The 19,218-nt window shown below is 38.7% G+C and overlaps 1 protein-coding gene across 1 annotated transcript in view; it reads left to right on the forward strand.

Moving 5' to 3' along the window:
* LOC121314460 (piezo-type mechanosensitive ion channel component 2-like) overlaps window positions 1–19,218 on the forward strand; it is a 211,410-nt gene that overhangs the window by 184,810 nt on the left and 7,382 nt on the right. Inside the window, exons 33-45 of the mRNA XM_041247759.1 lie at window positions 5,992–6,112; window positions 7,143–7,220; window positions 8,368–8,534; window positions 9,155–9,348; window positions 9,976–10,146; window positions 10,860–11,423; window positions 12,079–12,337; window positions 13,361–13,543; window positions 13,943–14,201; window positions 14,647–14,779; window positions 17,560–17,707; window positions 17,977–18,191; window positions 18,823–18,981. Coding sequence (XP_041103693.1) covers window positions 5,992–6,112; window positions 7,143–7,220; window positions 8,368–8,534; window positions 9,155–9,348; window positions 9,976–10,146; window positions 10,860–11,423; window positions 12,079–12,337; window positions 13,361–13,543; window positions 13,943–14,201; window positions 14,647–14,779; window positions 17,560–17,707; window positions 17,977–18,191; window positions 18,823–18,981 — 2,651 coding nt within the window. The remainder of the gene's footprint in view (window positions 1–5,991; window positions 6,113–7,142; window positions 7,221–8,367; window positions 8,535–9,154; window positions 9,349–9,975; window positions 10,147–10,859; window positions 11,424–12,078; window positions 12,338–13,360; window positions 13,544–13,942; window positions 14,202–14,646; window positions 14,780–17,559; window positions 17,708–17,976; window positions 18,192–18,822; window positions 18,982–19,218) is intronic.

Raw genomic sequence — 19,218 nt, forward strand, 5'->3', positions numbered from 1 at the left:
GACATAATCACACACAAAGACATAAGCCCAATATACGTGCCTTGCAAAGGAGCTGGCTCTTTTGTACAGTGGTATCGGTGCTATGCTTTATTGAGAGAGGTCCCGGGTTCGGTCCCGCCCGTTGCCTGAGTGTGGATTGCCTTGCCCTGTGTGATGTGCCTGCCTACGTTAACCAGGATTGCTACAGTATCTTTTCCTATAGAGCTTAAATTGTTTTCTTCCGGTATTTAACATTAATATCTACTGAATCATGACCTTTACCTAACACTAGGCATTCCTTTTGTTTCTCAATGACATGTAACCATTTTCTCATATATTATAAGTAGATCTTCATTAACATACTCTTACTAACTCTCTCACTTTGTCCTTCTTTATAGAAAGCTATTGGAAAATTTGCTTCAGCTATTTTGGCCTTGCCAAAATCTATTATTAAACTGCCAAAAACTATTCTTCAGTATCTACTCAGGGCAGCAAAGGTATTTGCCAGACATTTTATGTGTGTGCAGTGTGTTTCTCCCTATCATCCCACATCACATTGAACTGCATTTTCATTTAATGTTGCAGATATTAAAAGAACAGCAATGATCAAATTGCATTGACGATGGTTTTATTCATTTATATAAAACTAATAAAGAAAAATGGAAAAGTAATGTATAAAATGAAAATGCAGTTGACTTTATTTCCTACATTATCCTCATTCTTTTGGTGTCCTTGTTTGTGATTGTGAGAATGTAACAGGGGTGTTCTGTTAATGTGTGAGTATTCGCTGAGAGTCCATTTGATGTGTCTAACTAGTGAAGTAAGCAGGTTGAGTCCACTTGATTGGACTAAAGTTAATACACCTGCTAATCCCGATTGCAGTGCACCAGAAGTCAACCATCAATCATCACAGGTAGATCAGCTGCTAAATCAGACTAAACAAGATCCTGATTGTGGCATACCAAATCAGATTTGTGACGATCCTACTCAAGTGGATTAACTTAATACTGTGAAGGATAAGACTAAGTACGTTTGCTCGTCCTAAGCATTTACTTCTTCAAATTGTTTGAAGAGACAGCTGCATTTTTCCTCTAAAATGACAAATACATCTAAAAACTTTATTCTGTACAGTTTCTTATGTCCGTCATGTTCGGGCAGTCAGATCAGCAAAAATAAAGTCTCGCACTATGTATATATATATATATATATATATATATATATATATATATATATATATATATACACTTTTATGTGCCTATGCAACAGTGTTCGGCAGTCTAAATGCAAGTACAGTGTGATCCGCCAGTTTGAAATGTGCATGAAAAAGATGTAAAAATAAAAATGCATCTTTCTGGTGGGTCCCTGAGTGCCTCTTCCTGTTAAAGCACTACCGGGGGAGCGCAGGATGAGTCATACAGCTTGGACAGCCCTGCCTTCCAGCACACACTTGTTTTTGCAATCATTACAACAATATTTACAGGGGAAGGCCTCAGCCCTGCCACATATCCTCCCACTTAGAATGGAACCCCCCTGGGTCGATTAGAAATTTTCATCCACGCTCTCCCATAACACACAGGTGGGTGAGAGGGAACGATGGGGCCCAGCCGGCCTGTATCAAATACCAGACGGCAGGGCTGGCCGTCTGATGCCAGTTGGCCCCAACACTAGTTCCACATTATTTACTGGGCTCCTGTACAGGGACACCGGTTAACCCCCATGGTGACTCCTGGACTTATGTAAGGGGGCGCCCGTTCAACCACCAGTGTACCCCCTAAACCCAGTGTCCCCTTTGTCCCTTTTTGGGGCTCCTCTCCAGAGGACAGCCCCAGCACTGGTGCAAGCCCTGGGCTTACTGCTGGCATTGCTTGCAAGGGGCACTCAATCAGAGGTGCTGGAGAGAGGCACTCCAGCAGTGGCGTTGGCAACAACAGCACTGGGCACTCCTGCAGTGGCTCTGGCAACAACAGTGCTGGGCTCTATGGCAGTGGTGCTGTCCCCTCATGCCCGGCTTTCGCCGTGCTCCCCTCAGCATCATATGCAGGAGCTGCTGAGAGTGGCACAGTAGCTTCACTGTTGCTACAGATGGCAGTTCCTACTGCTCTGGCTGTCAGGAAGCTGGCTCCTCACCCTTGGGCATGCAGGACAGCAACTCCTCCTTCTCTGGCTCTAGGGCAGGCAGCATCTCCTACTGTCATCTTGCCCTTGTTCCCCCAAAAGCCCACTCCTCCACCAGGGGAACCTCCCCCAGAAATATTGGCAGCAGCTGCGGCGGCTCTGGACACGGCAATGGCTCTTCCTCCTGGGACAACAGCTCTTCTGCCTCGCTCTGGACCTCAGGCTTCTCGCACTGTAGGTCAGCCAGCCAGCTCCGGGCAGGTGGTCTCCACATGCCCATACAGAAATGGAGCACCGTGGTGCACCCTCCCCTTCCAACCTGGACTGCTCTGCCTCCCAGTGTTCTTGATGGATACGGCTGACCACCTTTGTCTTGCGTCCAGGGCCCTCTTTAGTGCAGGGTACTGCCCTTGGATCCCCTTGAACTGGACCTTATGTGGCAACTGGACAAAGTCCTAGAGTATCTCGTGGTGTATGGTCCCCAAGTATTTTCTCCCCTCTTTAGCCACTGGAGGGTGCTGGGGTCCAAAAGTCAACTCTCGACTGCCTCCGTGTCTATCTCAGACAGGTGGTCTTGCCTTGCCTTGACAGGACCCAGCAGAGCCCACTTACAAAAACACAAAACAAAAAGTTTCCCATCCAGTGGCTCAGCGCTGTTCTCACTTAAAGGGAGGTCCTGCTTAAGGAACCTTCTCCCAGCACAAACTAAATAAACTGGGGTGCGAATAAAGTCCCCTAAATTAATTCCTAGCCTAGTTGTGACAATTATCACGGTTACACTCGCAATGATAATCGTGGGAACAGGAACAGGAACAAACAAAGCATAACTTAGAACAAATAAACTGGCTTTTCAGCCTCTTAACAAGATTTAACATTTCACTAAATATTTAACTGGCAAGCTAAATCTGGAGTTTGTATTCAAATGAGCTCTGCCCACTTTGTGCTTTTAGGCGATTTGATTGGCTCTTGTAATGCTAATTGGGAAATATGCAAATTATAGCAAAAAAATGTTAAAATATTTACATTTTTTTTAATGTACAGTGCCTGTAGGAAGTATTCACCCCTCTTGGATGTTTTCACAGTTTGTTGTGTTACAACCTGAAATCCTGATGGATTTAAATTGGATTATTTTTTTTCCCTTTGATTTTTGGTTTTAGGAAAGGGAGATCGTGCCTAACTAACTTGCTTGATTTTTTTGAGGATGCAACATCGATAATGGATAATTGCAAAGCATATGACTTGGTTTATTTAGATTTCCAGAAAGCTTTTGACAAAGTCCCGCACAAAAGATTAATTCTCAAACTGAACGCAGTTGGGAGTCAAGGAAACGCATGTACATGGATTAGGGAGTGGTTAACATGTAGAAAACAGAAAGTACTGATTAGAGGAAAAACCTCAGAATGGAGTGTGGTAACCAGCGGTGTACCACAGGGATCAGTATTAGGTCCTCTGCTATTCCTAATCTACATTAATGATTTAGATTCTGGTATAGTAAGCAAACTTGTTAAATTTGCAGACGACACAAAAGTAGGAGGAGTGGCAAACACTGTTGCAGCAGCAAAGGTCATTCAAAATGATCTAGACAAGATTCAGAACTGGGCAGACACATGGCAAATGACATTTAATAGAGAAAAGTGTAAGGTACTGCACGCAGGAAATAAAAATGTACATTATAAATATCATATGGGAGATATTGAAATTGGAGAAGGAATCTATGAAAAAGACCTAGGAGTTTTTGTTGACTCAGAAATGTCTTCATCTAGGCAATGTGGGGAAGCTATAAAAAAGGCTAACAAGATGCTCGGATACATTGTGAAAAGTGTTGAATTTAAATCAAGGGAAGTAATGTTAAAACTGTACAATGCACTTGTAAGACCTCATCTTGAATATTGTGTGCAGTTCTGGTCACCTCGCTATAAAAAAGATATTGCTGCTCTAGAAAGAGTGCAAAGAAGAGCGACCAGAATTATTCCGGGCTTAAAAGGCATGTCATATGCAGACAGGCTAAAAGAATTGAATCTGTTCAGTCTTGAACAAAGAAGACTACGTGGCGACCTAATTCAAGCATTCAAAATTCTAAAAGGTATTGACAGTGTCGACCCAAGGGACTTTTTCAGCCTGAAAAAAGAAACAAGGACCAGGGGTCACAAATGGAGATTAGAAAAAGGGGCATTCAGAACAGAAAATAGGAGACACTTTTTTACACAGAGAATTGTGAGGGTCTGGAATCAACTCCCCAGTAATGTTGTTGAAGCTGACACCCTGGGATCCTTCAAGAAGCTGCTTGATGAGATTTTGGGATCAATAAGCTACTAACAACCAAACGAGCAAGATGGGCCGAATGGCCTCCTCTCGTTTGTAAACTTTCTTATGTTCTTACACAACCTACTCAACACTTTGAAGAGGCAAGAGAATTTTTATTGTGAAAAAACAGTTAAGGAAAAAAAACTGAAATGTCTTGGTCTTTGACTGGGACATTCACTTTCTTGTTTTTATGGCACTCAAGTGTCTCTTTGGCTGTGTGCTTGGGGTCATTGTCCTGCTGAAAGTTGAATCTCCATCCCAGTCTTAGGTCTTTTGCAGACTGAATCAGGTTTTCCTCAAAGATTTTCCTGTATTTACCTCCATCCATTTTGCACTCTACCCTGACAAGCTTCCCAGTCCCTGCCAATGAAAAGCATCCCCATAGCATGATGCTGCCACCACCATGCTTCACAGTAGGGATGGTGTTACCTTGGTGATGTGCTGTGTTGGGTTTACGCCAGACATAACGCTTTGCATTTAGGCCAAATAGTTCATTTTTTGTTTCAGCAGACCACAGAATCTTTTGCCACATCTTTTCAGAGTCTTCCACATGTCTTTTTGCAAATTCCAAGTGGGATTTTACATGGGCTTTTTTCAGAAATGGCTTCCTTCTTGCCACTCTTCCATACAGGCCAGATATGTGGAGTACCTCAGCTATTTTTGACACATGGACAGTTTCTCCCATCTCAGCCATGGAACACTGTTGGTCTTTCAGAGTTGTCATTGGCCTCTTGGTGGCTTCTCTGACCAATGCCCTTCTTACCCGGCTGCTTAGTTTGGCAGGACGGCCTGCTCTAAGCAGATTCTGGGTGGTGCCGTATACCTTCCACTTCTTAGTGATCGACTTGACTGTGCTCCAAGGGATATTCAATGCCTTTGAAATCTTTTTATATCCCTCCCCTGATCTGTGCCTTTCCACAACTTTATCCCAGAGTTGTTTTGAAAGCTCCAAAACCAACCAACTGTGGGACCTTACAGAGACAGGTGTATTTAATCTATGTATATATTCATATTCCCAGGTATTTATTTATAAAAAGATTTACCTATATTTTTGTACTAACATTTTATTAGTGGTACAAAACAATACTGCTAAAGGGCTAGAGTCATATTAGTTAGGACAGAGCTTGCATAGTGTAACGACATGGTGTTGTGACTTTAATGCTTAGTTTAACTACTGTAAATATTATCTTAATAAACATTGCTTTACTGCATGAGTTTGTGTGTGCCTTGAGTATGCCCTGTTGTCACCAACTCCTGTAAAACAGAACAGTGCAATTCATTTCACCTGCCATTGGAAATCATTGCATGCTCAAAACCACTTCTGATTAAATATCTATTAATTTCTATTTCATTACCTTAGCTTTAACAAAAACTCACTTGCCTGAAATGCATTGCTAAGTTTTTGTGTTTAACATAACGAAGAGTGTTATTATGCTCCTCACATATTATTTTAGTTCTGTAGGAACCAAGAATCAGAAATACTGTCTGATATAAATCGAGCTAATTAGTTTTGTGTTCCATACATGATGTTTCTGCCTGGTTTGCATTATATTGTTTAGTGTTGCAGAGATTCAATGAGACTCTCTTCTTTAGTTTGTTTACCAAACCTTGATGACAGATTCCAAAACAACCCTGGAGGAACAGAGCAAAGAGTCAATGAGGTTTTGGAAGAGGTACGGTAGTAAAGGCAACAAGAAAAAAGATGACAAAGAAGGTATGAGTTTTCCTGTTGTCACCTTAAAATAGTCTCTGTCTTTAACAGCCACAAATTGGTCCAGCTAATTGAGGTTTCAGTGAATGTTTAAATGATAAGCATTGCCATTAAATGCCTACTTTGTGGTCTGATCTCCAATTTGGTTACTCAGTTTATTTAGCTTAAATGTTTGTCCACTCACTTTTATATACATTTTTATAGTTTTCAGTCAAACAATATTAAACAGATAGGCACCATAGAATAATAACATAGAACATGGTTTTTGGACACAGCACTTTAATACTTTGAACTAAAATCCAACTTTCTGGTTCCCACATCCTTTACAATTATTTTTAAAAAATATAATTTTAATATGCAACTAATGGAGAGTAATGCCTTGTTTCTAGTTGCCAAAGGGTTTGATCGAAAACATGTTGATCTCAGCACAGTCTGTGGCTGTATTTAATATGCTTCCAGATGTTTACATGAAAGAATGAGGATAGCTGAAGGGCTGGAGTGGGTTTACGCTGAACGTTCATGGACTATTCTGTTTATAGAATAATTATATTTTCTTGAGAAGAAAGTGTGCTTAGACCTTTATTTAACAGCTTTAGTCAGATGATTACTTTCCTAAGATCAACCTCTGCATTTGTGCAGCAATTTCAGTGTAATTTGGATTAGGGCAATTTGCCCAGTCATTCTGTTATTGGATTTGAATGAATGCAGAAAACATTCCAAAACGAGATCTGACAAAGAAAACCTTTTTTTTTCACACAGCAACACTGAATGTGAAATTTTATTTTATGCTGGTGTAAGATGGCAGTAGCTGAACTCGAAACAGTAACTCCATAGGCTCACCTGCATTTGCGTTTTTAGAGCTTTTAACCGCATCTTATCTCACGACAGGAGACATAATCTGTAACAGCAATGTATTGCACTCGCTCACACACTAAATCTCTGTACAATTTAGAAGGACTTCTTCTGAATAACATGAATGTTATGTCCTGTATGTGTTGTCCTCGATTCGGATGTTCCAAAATTGCTCAATCAGCTTATATTGCCATTGAGTGTGGAGAGCAGGAGGAGGAACCAAGAGCCTCAGGAGAAGGAAATAAATCTAATGGACCAGGTATGAACTACAAAACACACCTAAACAGAAACATGTTTAGTATGCATGCATGTCAGTGCAAGTGGACTGGAAGCAATTTTGTCCTATTAATTATGTTTAATATTATTATTATTATTATTATTATTATTATTATTATTATTATTATTATTATTATTATTATTGTTATCCAAGTACAGTAGCAAATAAAATGACGTGGAATCATACTGTTCAGGTTAAGAGGGGTCTAAGTTGTGGTTTTCAAGGGTGTTGATTTCTACACACTAGTAAGCCTCTGCTTACAAGAAAGTTCATATTGTATGTATACAGATGCTTTTTCAACACCTTATATATTAGAACACATTTGAGAGGCAAACAATATAATTGCAGGATTAGATAAAAATATCAGACATACATTTCCTGTGACATTGACTTGTTAAGTCTGGCTATGGATATGACAATAAAATACAATGGTTTGGCGTCAATAATGTGACAGGACCATTGTCACCACAATTTCAACATCATATACCAGAAGCTTAGTGTTTACAGGGTGTAATAAATACCTCTGGCAATAGTTGTTGGTGGCCTTGAACTTCAACCTAATATTGGTGTCAATGCGGGGTGCTTTCATGGAGAGAAGCTTTTATATTGTTGTCACAATTAAACTAATATCTTGTTAAAATGTTGTTTTTATGGCAGTGTAACTTGAAATTAAATTGAAAGCAATTGCAATTCAAATGTGTTGTATTTGACCCAATATCAAACATGTTTACAAGTAAATTGGACTCCAGACCTTTCATTTATCTATCCTTAACTATTTTATGTTGACAACAATTTTTAGTTCCCTTGTTCCAATATTGAATTGTGTTCATTTTCGTTGTATCAGAATCCAACTAGCACTGCCTGTGCCTGTGCCTGTATAATCATAGTTCCTTTTGAGTACTTCATGATTCCAAGGAAATCACAAGATGTGGTGGCTTTTTATGTTTGCCGGACCCACCTTATTCTTACTATTTATATAAGCCAGGTGTGACCAGAGTAAAAAATATAGTGACAGCCATATGTGCAACTGAGATTTTATGCGGGAATCACATACAGCATCATTGGCGTAATTGCACTGATCACAATAAAAAAAAATAAATAAATAAAAACAACTTCTTCTTGCCCACAGATAACATCGTAAAGAGGGTTTTTAATGTTGTGAAGTTCACCTGGGTCCTCTTTTTGACACTGCTGGATAGCTTTACAGAATGGCTGAACTCCATTTCCAGGGAGCATATCGATATCTCTACTGTGCTCAGGATAGAACGATGTATGCTGATCAGAGAAATCAAAAAGGTACCAAATAGATTCAATGGCAAGGTTCCTTCAAGTTATATTTCAATATTATTTTTAATTTTTTTGGCTGGCATTTTTGCTAAATCTCCACTGCAGTTCATTTACAATTAAACACGTGAACAGCAGGTAAACAGAGCCTTTGATGATCCATCCTCCATTACGAAACACCAACAAATTCAAGCGAGACTTTACTGACACCTAGTGGCTTAAACTAGTAGTATAGTGGCTGAAAACAAGCACTTAAAAAATAAATAAATGCATTTTTAAGCATACGCCTTTATCCAAGGCGACTCACAGAGTCTAGGGTGTGTGAACTATGCATCAGCTGCAGAATCACAAAAGGCAGAGCACAAGCAGGTTAAGTGACTTGCTTAGGGTCACACAGTGAGTGAGCCGGGATTTGAACGCTTTTCTTTAACCATTGGACCACACAGCCTCCTATATCTGGACCTTGGTCAAAAACTATTTGTGCACAAATTAAGCATATTTTTTCACATTATTTGTGTAGTTGCTTAACAAGCAAACTAACTTATTTTCAGTCATCCCTAGACTTCTGATCCATAATTTAGTTTATTGTCTACATTTATTAATAGGTTCTTAATGTTTGCATTTCTTAACAGGGAAATGTTCCGTCTCGGGAGGACATTCATATTTATTACCAGAACCAGATGCGGTTGAATCTTTCCAGGGAGTCTGGGCTGGACCAGCTTGATGACGACCTCTCTACTTCATGTTCTCATGATGCAGACCGGAAACGCAAAGCTCGCACAATGCACAGCTTAGACTCTGCAGCCTCTCGTGACAGCTTGTCCAGGTGTGGATTATAAGAATGAAAGAACACAGTGCAGCAGCAATGTAATGGGAAATGATTATTCAATGTGATGGAAATGCCTAACCGCACAACAGTATGGGATGTGGTGCATTATTACCAGTTGAATATTCTGTAAAAATAAATAAACTATCTTTTTTCCTTATGTATTTATGTATTTAGGATATAAAAAAATGCAAAGATACATTCATTTGATTAAAGTGGCTTTGTTGAAGGTAAAAAGTGACTGTGCCAAACACACACTGTTTTGATTGATCCAATGATCTCATTCCTCCCTGCCCTGTTTTTTTGTATTACTATAAACCAGATTTTAAATGCATGCCAAAAAAAAATAAAAAATCTTGTGACATTCAAAATGTGCAAATTACTTTGAACTCGTGACCTTCAACTTATTAAAAAAGAATACAAATATATTTAGCAAAACTCATGCTTCTTGCAAAACTATCCAGTTTTGAATCCTCACAATTAATAAAAACTGTCCCATAAGGCTTGTTCATTTGGCTTTGCTTCATGAGAAGTCACAATTATGTGTTAGTCTTGTGTATTCATGTATGTTCTCGGGTTGCATAGTCTTTGCTAATTAGGTGTCATTCTAACCATTTGTGCTACTAGTGTCTACACTGAAGCCACCATGCTGTTTTCGTGGCAGTCTACCGTAGATGATTTAGACAGACCCCCAGAACATGTTCCTAAAACAAGTGAGCGTGCTCGACCTAAGCTTCGCAAAATGTACAGCATGGAGATGTCATCCTCATCAGCTGACAGTGGCAGCATTGTATCGAGGTGCCTAACTCATGCATGCGTTCTTCATTAATTATTGATGTTTTTACAGTACTGTGTCCCAATGACTAATATTTTACCTGGAATAGCCACTGACATTCATTTGTTTTAATAAGTTATTTAGTCGCTACCTGGGAGTGTATACTGTATGAAATGGAAAAATTATCTTGTCTTTGCTAAGCATGCTTATGTAAGTCAGAGCATGATGTATAGTACTAGTAGTCAAATCTTATAAATAACCCACTGCATTCATTGTCCTTGATACAGTTACATTGTAGCATCATTAGTTAAACTGGCCAAGATATGGAGTAAATTATTTTGAGTAGTGGTCTTGTTTTATGAATTGAATGTTAAATGTGTGACATGTCAATATTTTTTATGATATTTTTCAAATTAAGCTGGTCATGGGCACCCTGGAATTAATTTATTCTGTTACACACGCAGTGAACATTGTACTTATTTTGCTCTTCTCTATTCTAGCTGTTTTTATGTTATGATTTAGAAAAAAAAAAGAAAAGCATAATTGTATGTTTGCTTAGAATGCAGTACTTTATCCACAGTTTTCTCAAAGCTAAAAAAAGCACAGCTATATTGATTGCAGTTGTCATTGGTTCAACTAGTGTATTGAAAAAGTTGACATCATCCTTAACCTGTTAGCCAAAGTGTGATTAACAAATTGTAATCTCTTGAGGTGTGTTTTATTGCTTCCCCAATAGTGAACTAACACAGTGCACCACTCTGTTCTCCCGTGAGGGTACCACTGACACTATTGAAGAAGTGGAGGATGAAGAGAATGAGGGCGGCCTCACCAGTGTTGTATATCAGACAGACTCAAGGCTGCCTTTGGGGGCAGGGAGCCCAGGATACCCTGATGAGGAACCAGGATATAAAGTAGAGGTCAATGCAAACCATGCAGAGGATCAGGAATGTCACACTGAACAATGTGAATTAGGGGATCAAGTACACGGGGCAGGAGATCAAGAATTAACTGTAGGAGGTCACCAATATGGTGCTGAAGATCACGTGTTCCCAGCAGAATGTGTGATCCAGCTGTACACCCCTGATATCGATGGGCCCGCCACCTACCCCACAGACACTGATGGAGACGTGCCGCCTTCTTACAGCAAAGCTGTCAGCTTCGACAGAGTGTCTGTCAGCTCTAACGGGGACTCTGTTGACAAGCCGTTAATGGCCATGACAATGGAGGACAGCAGGACGGATGACGTCATATTGCCTTCCCTAACCCACGAGCTGACTGCCAGCGAGCTGCTGCTGAACAAGTAGGCCTTTCCATTTTCTTTGTTTAAGTCTCAAAATCAGGTAGTCTACAGTATTTAGAGATAAAGTAAATCAACAAATGACAGTTTGTGACTGGGATCTGCCATATTTAGAAAACCTATACAGTAACTTCCCAAATAATCACCTTTGAGTCGCATCTTTTTTAATTTCCCACCCCACAGTAAAAGCAGACAGCTCATGTTAGAAAACATAAATCTGAGGGTTTATTATATCGATCTATTCATTTAATTCAACCACTGTTAAGTTAAATAAAATAATGCTCTTTTTACACCAAGGGTAGGAAAATAAAACACATAAAACTGCATGTGCATATTTTGTCTATTCCTGTCTGAAAATATATAAAATACCAGGATACATTTTTGTTTCAATATGTTGATCTGCCTCTTTTTAAGTCAGTTTAAAATATCTCTGAAGATGGTCAAAGAGACACATATTAGATTTATTGATTAGAGAGCTAAGAAATGAACATCCTTGAGTTTCCAGATTTATTATCTTTGTGTCTTCAGTATTCTCCATTGCTTTCACTTCACTGTATTAAACTTGGAAATAGACAATATTTTTGCCCAGGTCTGCAGCTACGAAGGATATTTTCTTTCTGTTTTGGTCCGTCACAGTTTCTTGTCATTCTTTTTTCAGGATGTTTAATGACGAAGAGTTGGAAGTCTCTGATAGGTTCTACAAACACCAGCCTCAGATATTACAGCTTTGCTATGCTCTCTACAACACGCTGGTAGCGCGCTCTGAAATGGTGTGTTACTTTGTCATCATTCTGAATCACATGATTTCTGCCTCCATGGTAACCCTGGTGCTCCCCATCCTTATCTTCCTGTGGGCAATGCTTTCAGTTCCCAGGCCCAGCAAGCGTTTCTGGATGATGGCCATTGTCTATACCGAGGTATGCTTGCATTTTTAACAGTTTAGCAGTTGTTCCTTTACTGGCCTTTTGGTTGCAAAGCAAGTCTGCAGTGTCACTCTGAGGCTGTCAGTGCTACTTCTGTAATATTTCATGGTTTCTTTTTTACATTTGTAAAATGTTTGAAGGTTGAAGCCAAATAATGTCTCAAGTTGATGTTGAAAATCAAAGTAACCCCCCCCTGCCAATCATTACTTTTGGTTGTAGTTTCAAAATTTGTTTTGGGTTTGACTGCCTTTTTTGTAATAAATTGGATATTTCTATACACTGTGTGCTGGCAGAGGCACAAGTAGTGTATATGTTTTTGTTTTTCCTTTTGTAAATTAAATTATTCAACTCATTTATTATAAAAAGCTTGTGCAGCATTTTACCATTAGATGTAATGTATTTGTTTTGCTTTGCATTAGATGGTTTACAGTGTAGCAATGGCACATGTGTGTCATTATGTATGCATGCATTACTGTCATTTTTTAATTACTGAAAGCAAAAATTGTAATTCAACAGGCCAAGTACCATAACAGATTTTAAATAATTTTAAATCGAGGAAATTACTACAGTATGGACCACACATTCTTTCACACTGTCTCTGGGTATAAATCTAAAGGCAGAAGCATGTTTGGCTGAAGTATTTTCCTCACTGTTCGTAAAGCAATCATAAGAGTTTTGGTATTAAGCCTCCCTGGTACATCTTACTCATTGGGCATGATTAACCAAAGCAGTATAGATGTCGTCTCTTGCCTTGCTTTGTGTACAATAGCACTTCATCTAAAATAGAATTTTGTGTGTGTGTGTGTGTGTGTGTGTGTGTGTGTGTGTGTGTGTGTGTGTGTTTGTGTGTGTATGTGTGTGTGTGGAAATGTATATAGAATATATGGAAAGACCTGAATGGGTTGACTTTAAATTACAGTACTTCATAAAAATATAATTTTGTCATAGGCAAATATTAACAAATGAGCATTTGGATAACTATTATTAATTTCTGTTTCTGATTTGTTTTTGTTTCAGGTAACGATTGTGATAAAATACTTTTTCCAGTTTGGTTTCTTCCCCTTCAATCAGAACTTAGTGGTCAACAAGAACAAGCCCTATCACCCACCCAATATAATAGGAATTGAGAAGAAGGAAGGCTATGTGCTCTATGACCTGATTCAGCTCTTGGCGCTCTTCTTTCACAGATCCATTTTAAAGGTACGTGTTTGTGTTCATTAAAGTCAGTTAAGGACAGTTCCTTTGTGAGAAACAAGACAAGAGCAACAGTGGTAATATAGGTTTCCATGGAGTATCTCTCAATGGCCAGAAAAAAAAAGAGAAATTAATATTTACTTATACACAAATTATACGTTAAATATAAAATCATTTTAATATAATAAGCAGGACAGTGAGTCTGCTGGTGAGTTTTAATAAGCCAAAGAGTTTAGGTCATGTTTGTGCACTATTTAGAGTAGATCCTGGCTCTACAGACTCTTCTCAACCCAATTATTATTGCGTGTACTGACTTTAAAGCCCAGAAACCAGTAGTTGTATTTTTATTCCTGAAGCTACAAAAATATAATTAAATGATTCACGGTGTTATTCTTTTTCTAAAAGGGCCACGGCTTATGGGATGAAGATGACTTTAGTGGCAAAGGAAATGCTACTCACAGGAATGAGTCGGAAGACGAGAAGTGCATGTCCACTGAAAGAAGAGGATCTGCCGGGTCTCTGAAATCCATAAACCTGGCAACTTCCTTGGAGTCAGTCCATGTTCACTTCCCAGAAAAGCAGACCCCCATCAGGAGAAAGAACTCCAGTGGCGGATCCCAGCTCTCACACAGGTCAAACCGTTCCCCCAACAGGTCCAAAAGAGGTAGGACATACCACACTGACAATGGAAATAGCCGTGGTCCAGCTTCTGAAACTGCCATTGTCCAGCTTGTTTCTGCTTTTAGATGTAGATCCTTATGTTTCACAGTATTTTTACAGACCATTTCATTTGTATATGTTTATTTAATCTGGGGACCATAAACTTTGGACATTGTTCAACACTGGATAAAAATGAATTAGAAGGAAAACAAACTAGATATTATTAAAATGCCCTGGTGTTTAGCTTTCTAATCAGAAATTTCATATTATTGCTTACTTATCTTTCATACAGTTATGGTAATGTTTTTTCCAAGCATCTAAAAATACAATTGGAAAAGCAATGGTCAAACTTTCAGTCCAACCATAAGTTCTTGAGGCAGAGTTGTTTTTGTATCATCAGCGATACTGGGACAATATTATTTACCTTTGCTCCTTGTCTCATCCCCTAGGAAGCACAAGTACCAGGAACAGCAGCAGGAAAGGTAGCAGTGTGATAAGCGTTCAGCAAAAGACTCGAAAGGAGCTGTCAATTGAAAAATTGAAGGAACAGCTCATCAAGGCCAAGGCATTTACTATTAAAAAGTGGGTGTTTTACATGTATTTAAGCCTGTGTTGCTGAAACAGTTTCACGTCTTACTGTAGTTTTGAATAACGTACATGAAAGACAGCTAAATAAGAGAGAAATACAATCCATAAGAAAAATTATAATAAGTGATATGATGTCTTGGCAACAGAACCCAGAACCACTCAGAATGACTGCAAACATCATAATTAAAATTACATTTTAAACTACATACTTCTTAAACCGCCTTCTGACATGATTTCAAGTCAGCCAAATTAGACAAAGTGTAGTAAACAAGATGAACTTGCATTTAAACAACAGAGTACATGCTTGTGAAATCAAAAACAATTAGAAATCACAATTTCATTTCACATTTACAATACTGTACATTACTCACCAAATCATAGCCCAGAACTAAACTGCTTTTCCACACATTTTTTTAAAGCGCTGTGATCCTTATTCACACAGTGGAAGCTTATTATTGAGATGCAAACTAAATGAAGACAAGTTACACTGAAGTTGACCAGTCTGTTACAGTGCTATTGAGAGGAACGGTAGTTCCTCGCGCCAAGTTATTAATGAGAACTGCCAGAGACTCTTTATACAGCAAGGATAGGATAGTTTATGTGTCTTCGGGTATTGGCACAGCAAAAGTAAATCAGCCAAAAGCACCATTTAACCTTTAATTTGTAGTTCCCAACTCCCTTAGGTGAAAACAAAGTCAATACCTGTCATACAGTAAGAGAAATAAGTCGCAAAAGTAAGGTCGAAATTTCCTCATCCAATTTCTTCTTTTTCTCCTGTTTTTGCAGACCCGAGACACCAAGCAAATGGGCAAAACTGTAACAGCAGTGGGGGCCAAGGTTGCCCCAATTGTTTCTACTAAGTTGGCTTGTGTTTTTTAGGCACAATAAAAGTGGATCGAACTTGCAGCAAAAACACAAGTTGTGCCTATTTGCTTGGTTGTGGCCAAGCTTGCCGCAGTGGTTTCTTGAAACTTTGCTTGTGTTTTTGATATATCCACTTTAAATGGCTGGGCACTTTTGATAATGTTTCACATTTCCAATGTGTTTTTGTTTCAGATTCTAATAATGATTTATTCCACAGCAAATCTGAACTTCTACATTTTACCTGTTAAGAAGATAGTGGCTATGTTTACAACTTTTTCTAGAATTTTGAAGTCATGGTACTGTACTTTTCTAGATTTTGGAAATACATGTTCTAAGCGTGGAGTGTCTGGAGGGGGTAGACCTGTGCCAGTTTGGTACGATCCACATTGTTACATGGGTCAATATGCGTCAAATACAAAGGAGAAATGAAACAATTGTCAGAAGGCAGAAATACACTTCCGTATCTCCTGTAATCCCATTGCAAATCTCATGTTGAGAAATGCATATCACATCAAAACAAATAACGCAAAGTCCAATGAAACTTGGTATTAAAAAAAAAAAAATCCTACTAGGCACAGTGCTTACCCATGATTGTCTAAATTACAGTTATCTGAATAATGTCAATGCAGATTAATCTTTCTACATAAAAATTATAAATACAATATAGAAGTTGATATACATAGCTCCAGGCTGTGGCTGATAACTCACTGAAACGTCAGTTATGAGCTGAGCTCTTCATTTAGCTCAATAAACCCTTAGCTTAAGATTGTTAAGATCATAGCATCGAATCCCGCTGTTGAAAAATATTTTAATACGAAATACTTCTGTTATAATAATTATAGTAGTTATAGCATTTCTATCAAGAATCATTTACCACATTTCTATGACATTCATGTTACAGTGTAGCGATTGATTATCGCAATGCTGAACAACCAAAAAAACAAAGCACATATAAAGTTACGTAGTTAAAAAAATACAAAAAAAACAGTTGAATTAGTAGTAGCGGCAGTATGTTGGCACAACTTTAGCACAGCACATTAGGAATCCCTTTTGTGCTATGAGGAGATGTTAATAGAAACATTTAACAAATACAGTAATCCGTCGCGAATCCAGCTGCGGTGGGACCAGAGTAAGGGCGGATATGTTTTAAATACCATTTTACACAGCTGTAACAATTACAATATTCACACAATTATTGTTTTGAGATTCAGCTTTTATTAGGGAGCTCCCCTAAGTCCCTTGTTTAGAAAGATACAGGGTATTAATGCTTGTGACAGAGTAGCTGTCTGCCATGAGGGTGGATGCATTCTCTGCTGAGTGACAGGCAGGAGATCGAAACAGAGGTTGAAACCGATACACCCTGCAGGATTTATTTATATATCAATTCAACACACTGAACAGCTGACGTGACACTACCAGCAGTGGTTGCGCATGGAGCACATATAACACAGTGTACGGTAAACGGTTAGGGAGGATATGTGATGGGAGGATATGCAACATATTACTGTATTACATTTAACCGTTCTTGACCAGTAGAACACTCCAGTTACATCTGCTGTACACACGGATGGGCACAATTGGGTAAGTCAAATTAGAAAGTTTCTGCAATATCATTAAAAAATTTCAGGAATAATAGCATTACAGTCATAGCGTGCTACCTCTATTTTCATTGTAAACATAGCCAATGTTACTTTCCTTGACTTAAATTACCATAAGTGCCACAACCCTTATGTCCAGTGTGCTCACTTTATTTTTTTTTTGGTTGGCTTTTTGTTTTGGTATACTATACATGGTGCTCTCAAAGTTCTGAACAAAAGAAAAATGTTGGAGCTGTTAGTTTAAGATAGCGTCTACAATGCAGTTGCAATCAGTGATGACGTATCTAATGATGCTGCCATTCTCCTCCCCAGAACACTTGAAATCTACATACCCATTAAGCAGTTTTTCTACAATCTGATCCACCCGGAATACAGTGCAGTGACTGACGTCTATGTGCTGATGTTCCTGGCCGACACTGTTGACTTCATCATAATTGTATTTGGATTTTGGGCATTTGGGGTATGTTGGGGTTAATTTTTTATTTGAACAGTTACCTTTAATTACACATGTACCACTTCAAATACAAGTTTATATTTGAATACCATTCAAGAAAGAGTAGAAGAGCTTGTATAAGCACTTACTTAAATTACACCAGTTTGGAACCCTGGCTATCACAGAGGAATGTAAATGTAACCCCTAACTGTACTTTGAGGTTAGTATGCTTGATCTGTGGGCATTTAATTCCACACATACAAGAAACATTTATCCTGTTTTATTTTTTTTCTCAGAAACATTCAGCTGCTGCGGATATCACTTCCTCTCTGTCTGAGGATCAGGTTCCAGAGGCTTTCCTGGTCATGGTGTTGATTCAGTTTGGAACCATGGTGGTGGACCGAGCCCTCTACCTGAAGAAGACTGTTATGGGCAAAGTCATCTTTCAGGTCATCCTTGTGTTCGGCATACACTTCTGGATGTTCTTCATCTTGCCAGGTGTAACTGAGAGGTACACATAAAGAGTATTGCAGTGTATAATGCAGAGGACAGTTCAGCTAATTGCAGTGTGAGTGGTGTATGCTCCAACACTTCGATTGCAATCTCCAATATTTTGCCTCCATCATAAAGTGACTGTAGTAAAAAAAAAATCATGCCTGTTTTGTACTTCCGTTAGCTACATTGTGCAGCTTTTAACGGAACACGTTACAGCAAATATGTACTTTCATTTTAAAATATGATACCCCGTAATACACTGGGTTAAATAAACCAGATACCATTGCACTTCCCAGGTTATTTCACCTCACAAGTGTCTTCTTGGTAAAAGCATGTTACTGGCTGAAAGCAATTCATTTTGTTTTTTGAAAACAAAAATGAAACATTCTACAAAATGATTCTACAGGCTCCTATAATGCAGAGGGATTTGTATACAGAGCAACCTTATTACGATTCTATACTGAAACAACAAAACTCACAATCTCTCTGAATGATTGACATTTCACCTCCGCAATTATTATTTTTTTAATTGTTGTTGTCAATTATTAAAGTGAAGTGCCTCTGGGATATTGTTTTACTTGTGTGCACAGATAAATGAAGAAGGGGCTGTTAATAATTTGGAGCATTGCCTTGCTTTCTGTTTCCAGGCGATTCAGTCAGAATACTGTTGCCCAGCTCTGGTATTTTGTAAAATGCATCTACTTTGGATTGTCAGCCTACCAGATCCGTTGTGGATACCCAACGCGTGTCCTTGGTAACTTCTTAACAAAAAGCTACAACTACGTCAACCTCTTCTTATTCCAGGGGTGAGTGGATCGGTTGTATCCTTATAGTCAGAATTGTTTTGATTGAGGATGTTGTATCGTCCAGTGTTCGTCTTTTACGGTTCATTTTCAAAGTGAGTGACTATGCGGCTGGTTCAGTTAGCTTCTGTTGGGATGGGTTTTGGGTATAAACTTGGATTACTTGTATAACTCAAAAGGTTTTTAGTAGATACATAAAACACACCAGTGTTATGACTGGTGCACCCCTTTTGCTAGGTA

The sequence above is a fragment of the Polyodon spathula genome, chromosome 4, assembly GCF_017654505.1.
Source record: "Polyodon spathula isolate WHYD16114869_AA chromosome 4, ASM1765450v1, whole genome shotgun sequence".
In the NCBI taxonomy this organism is placed as follows: Eukaryota; Metazoa; Chordata; class Actinopteri; order Acipenseriformes; family Polyodontidae; genus Polyodon; species Polyodon spathula.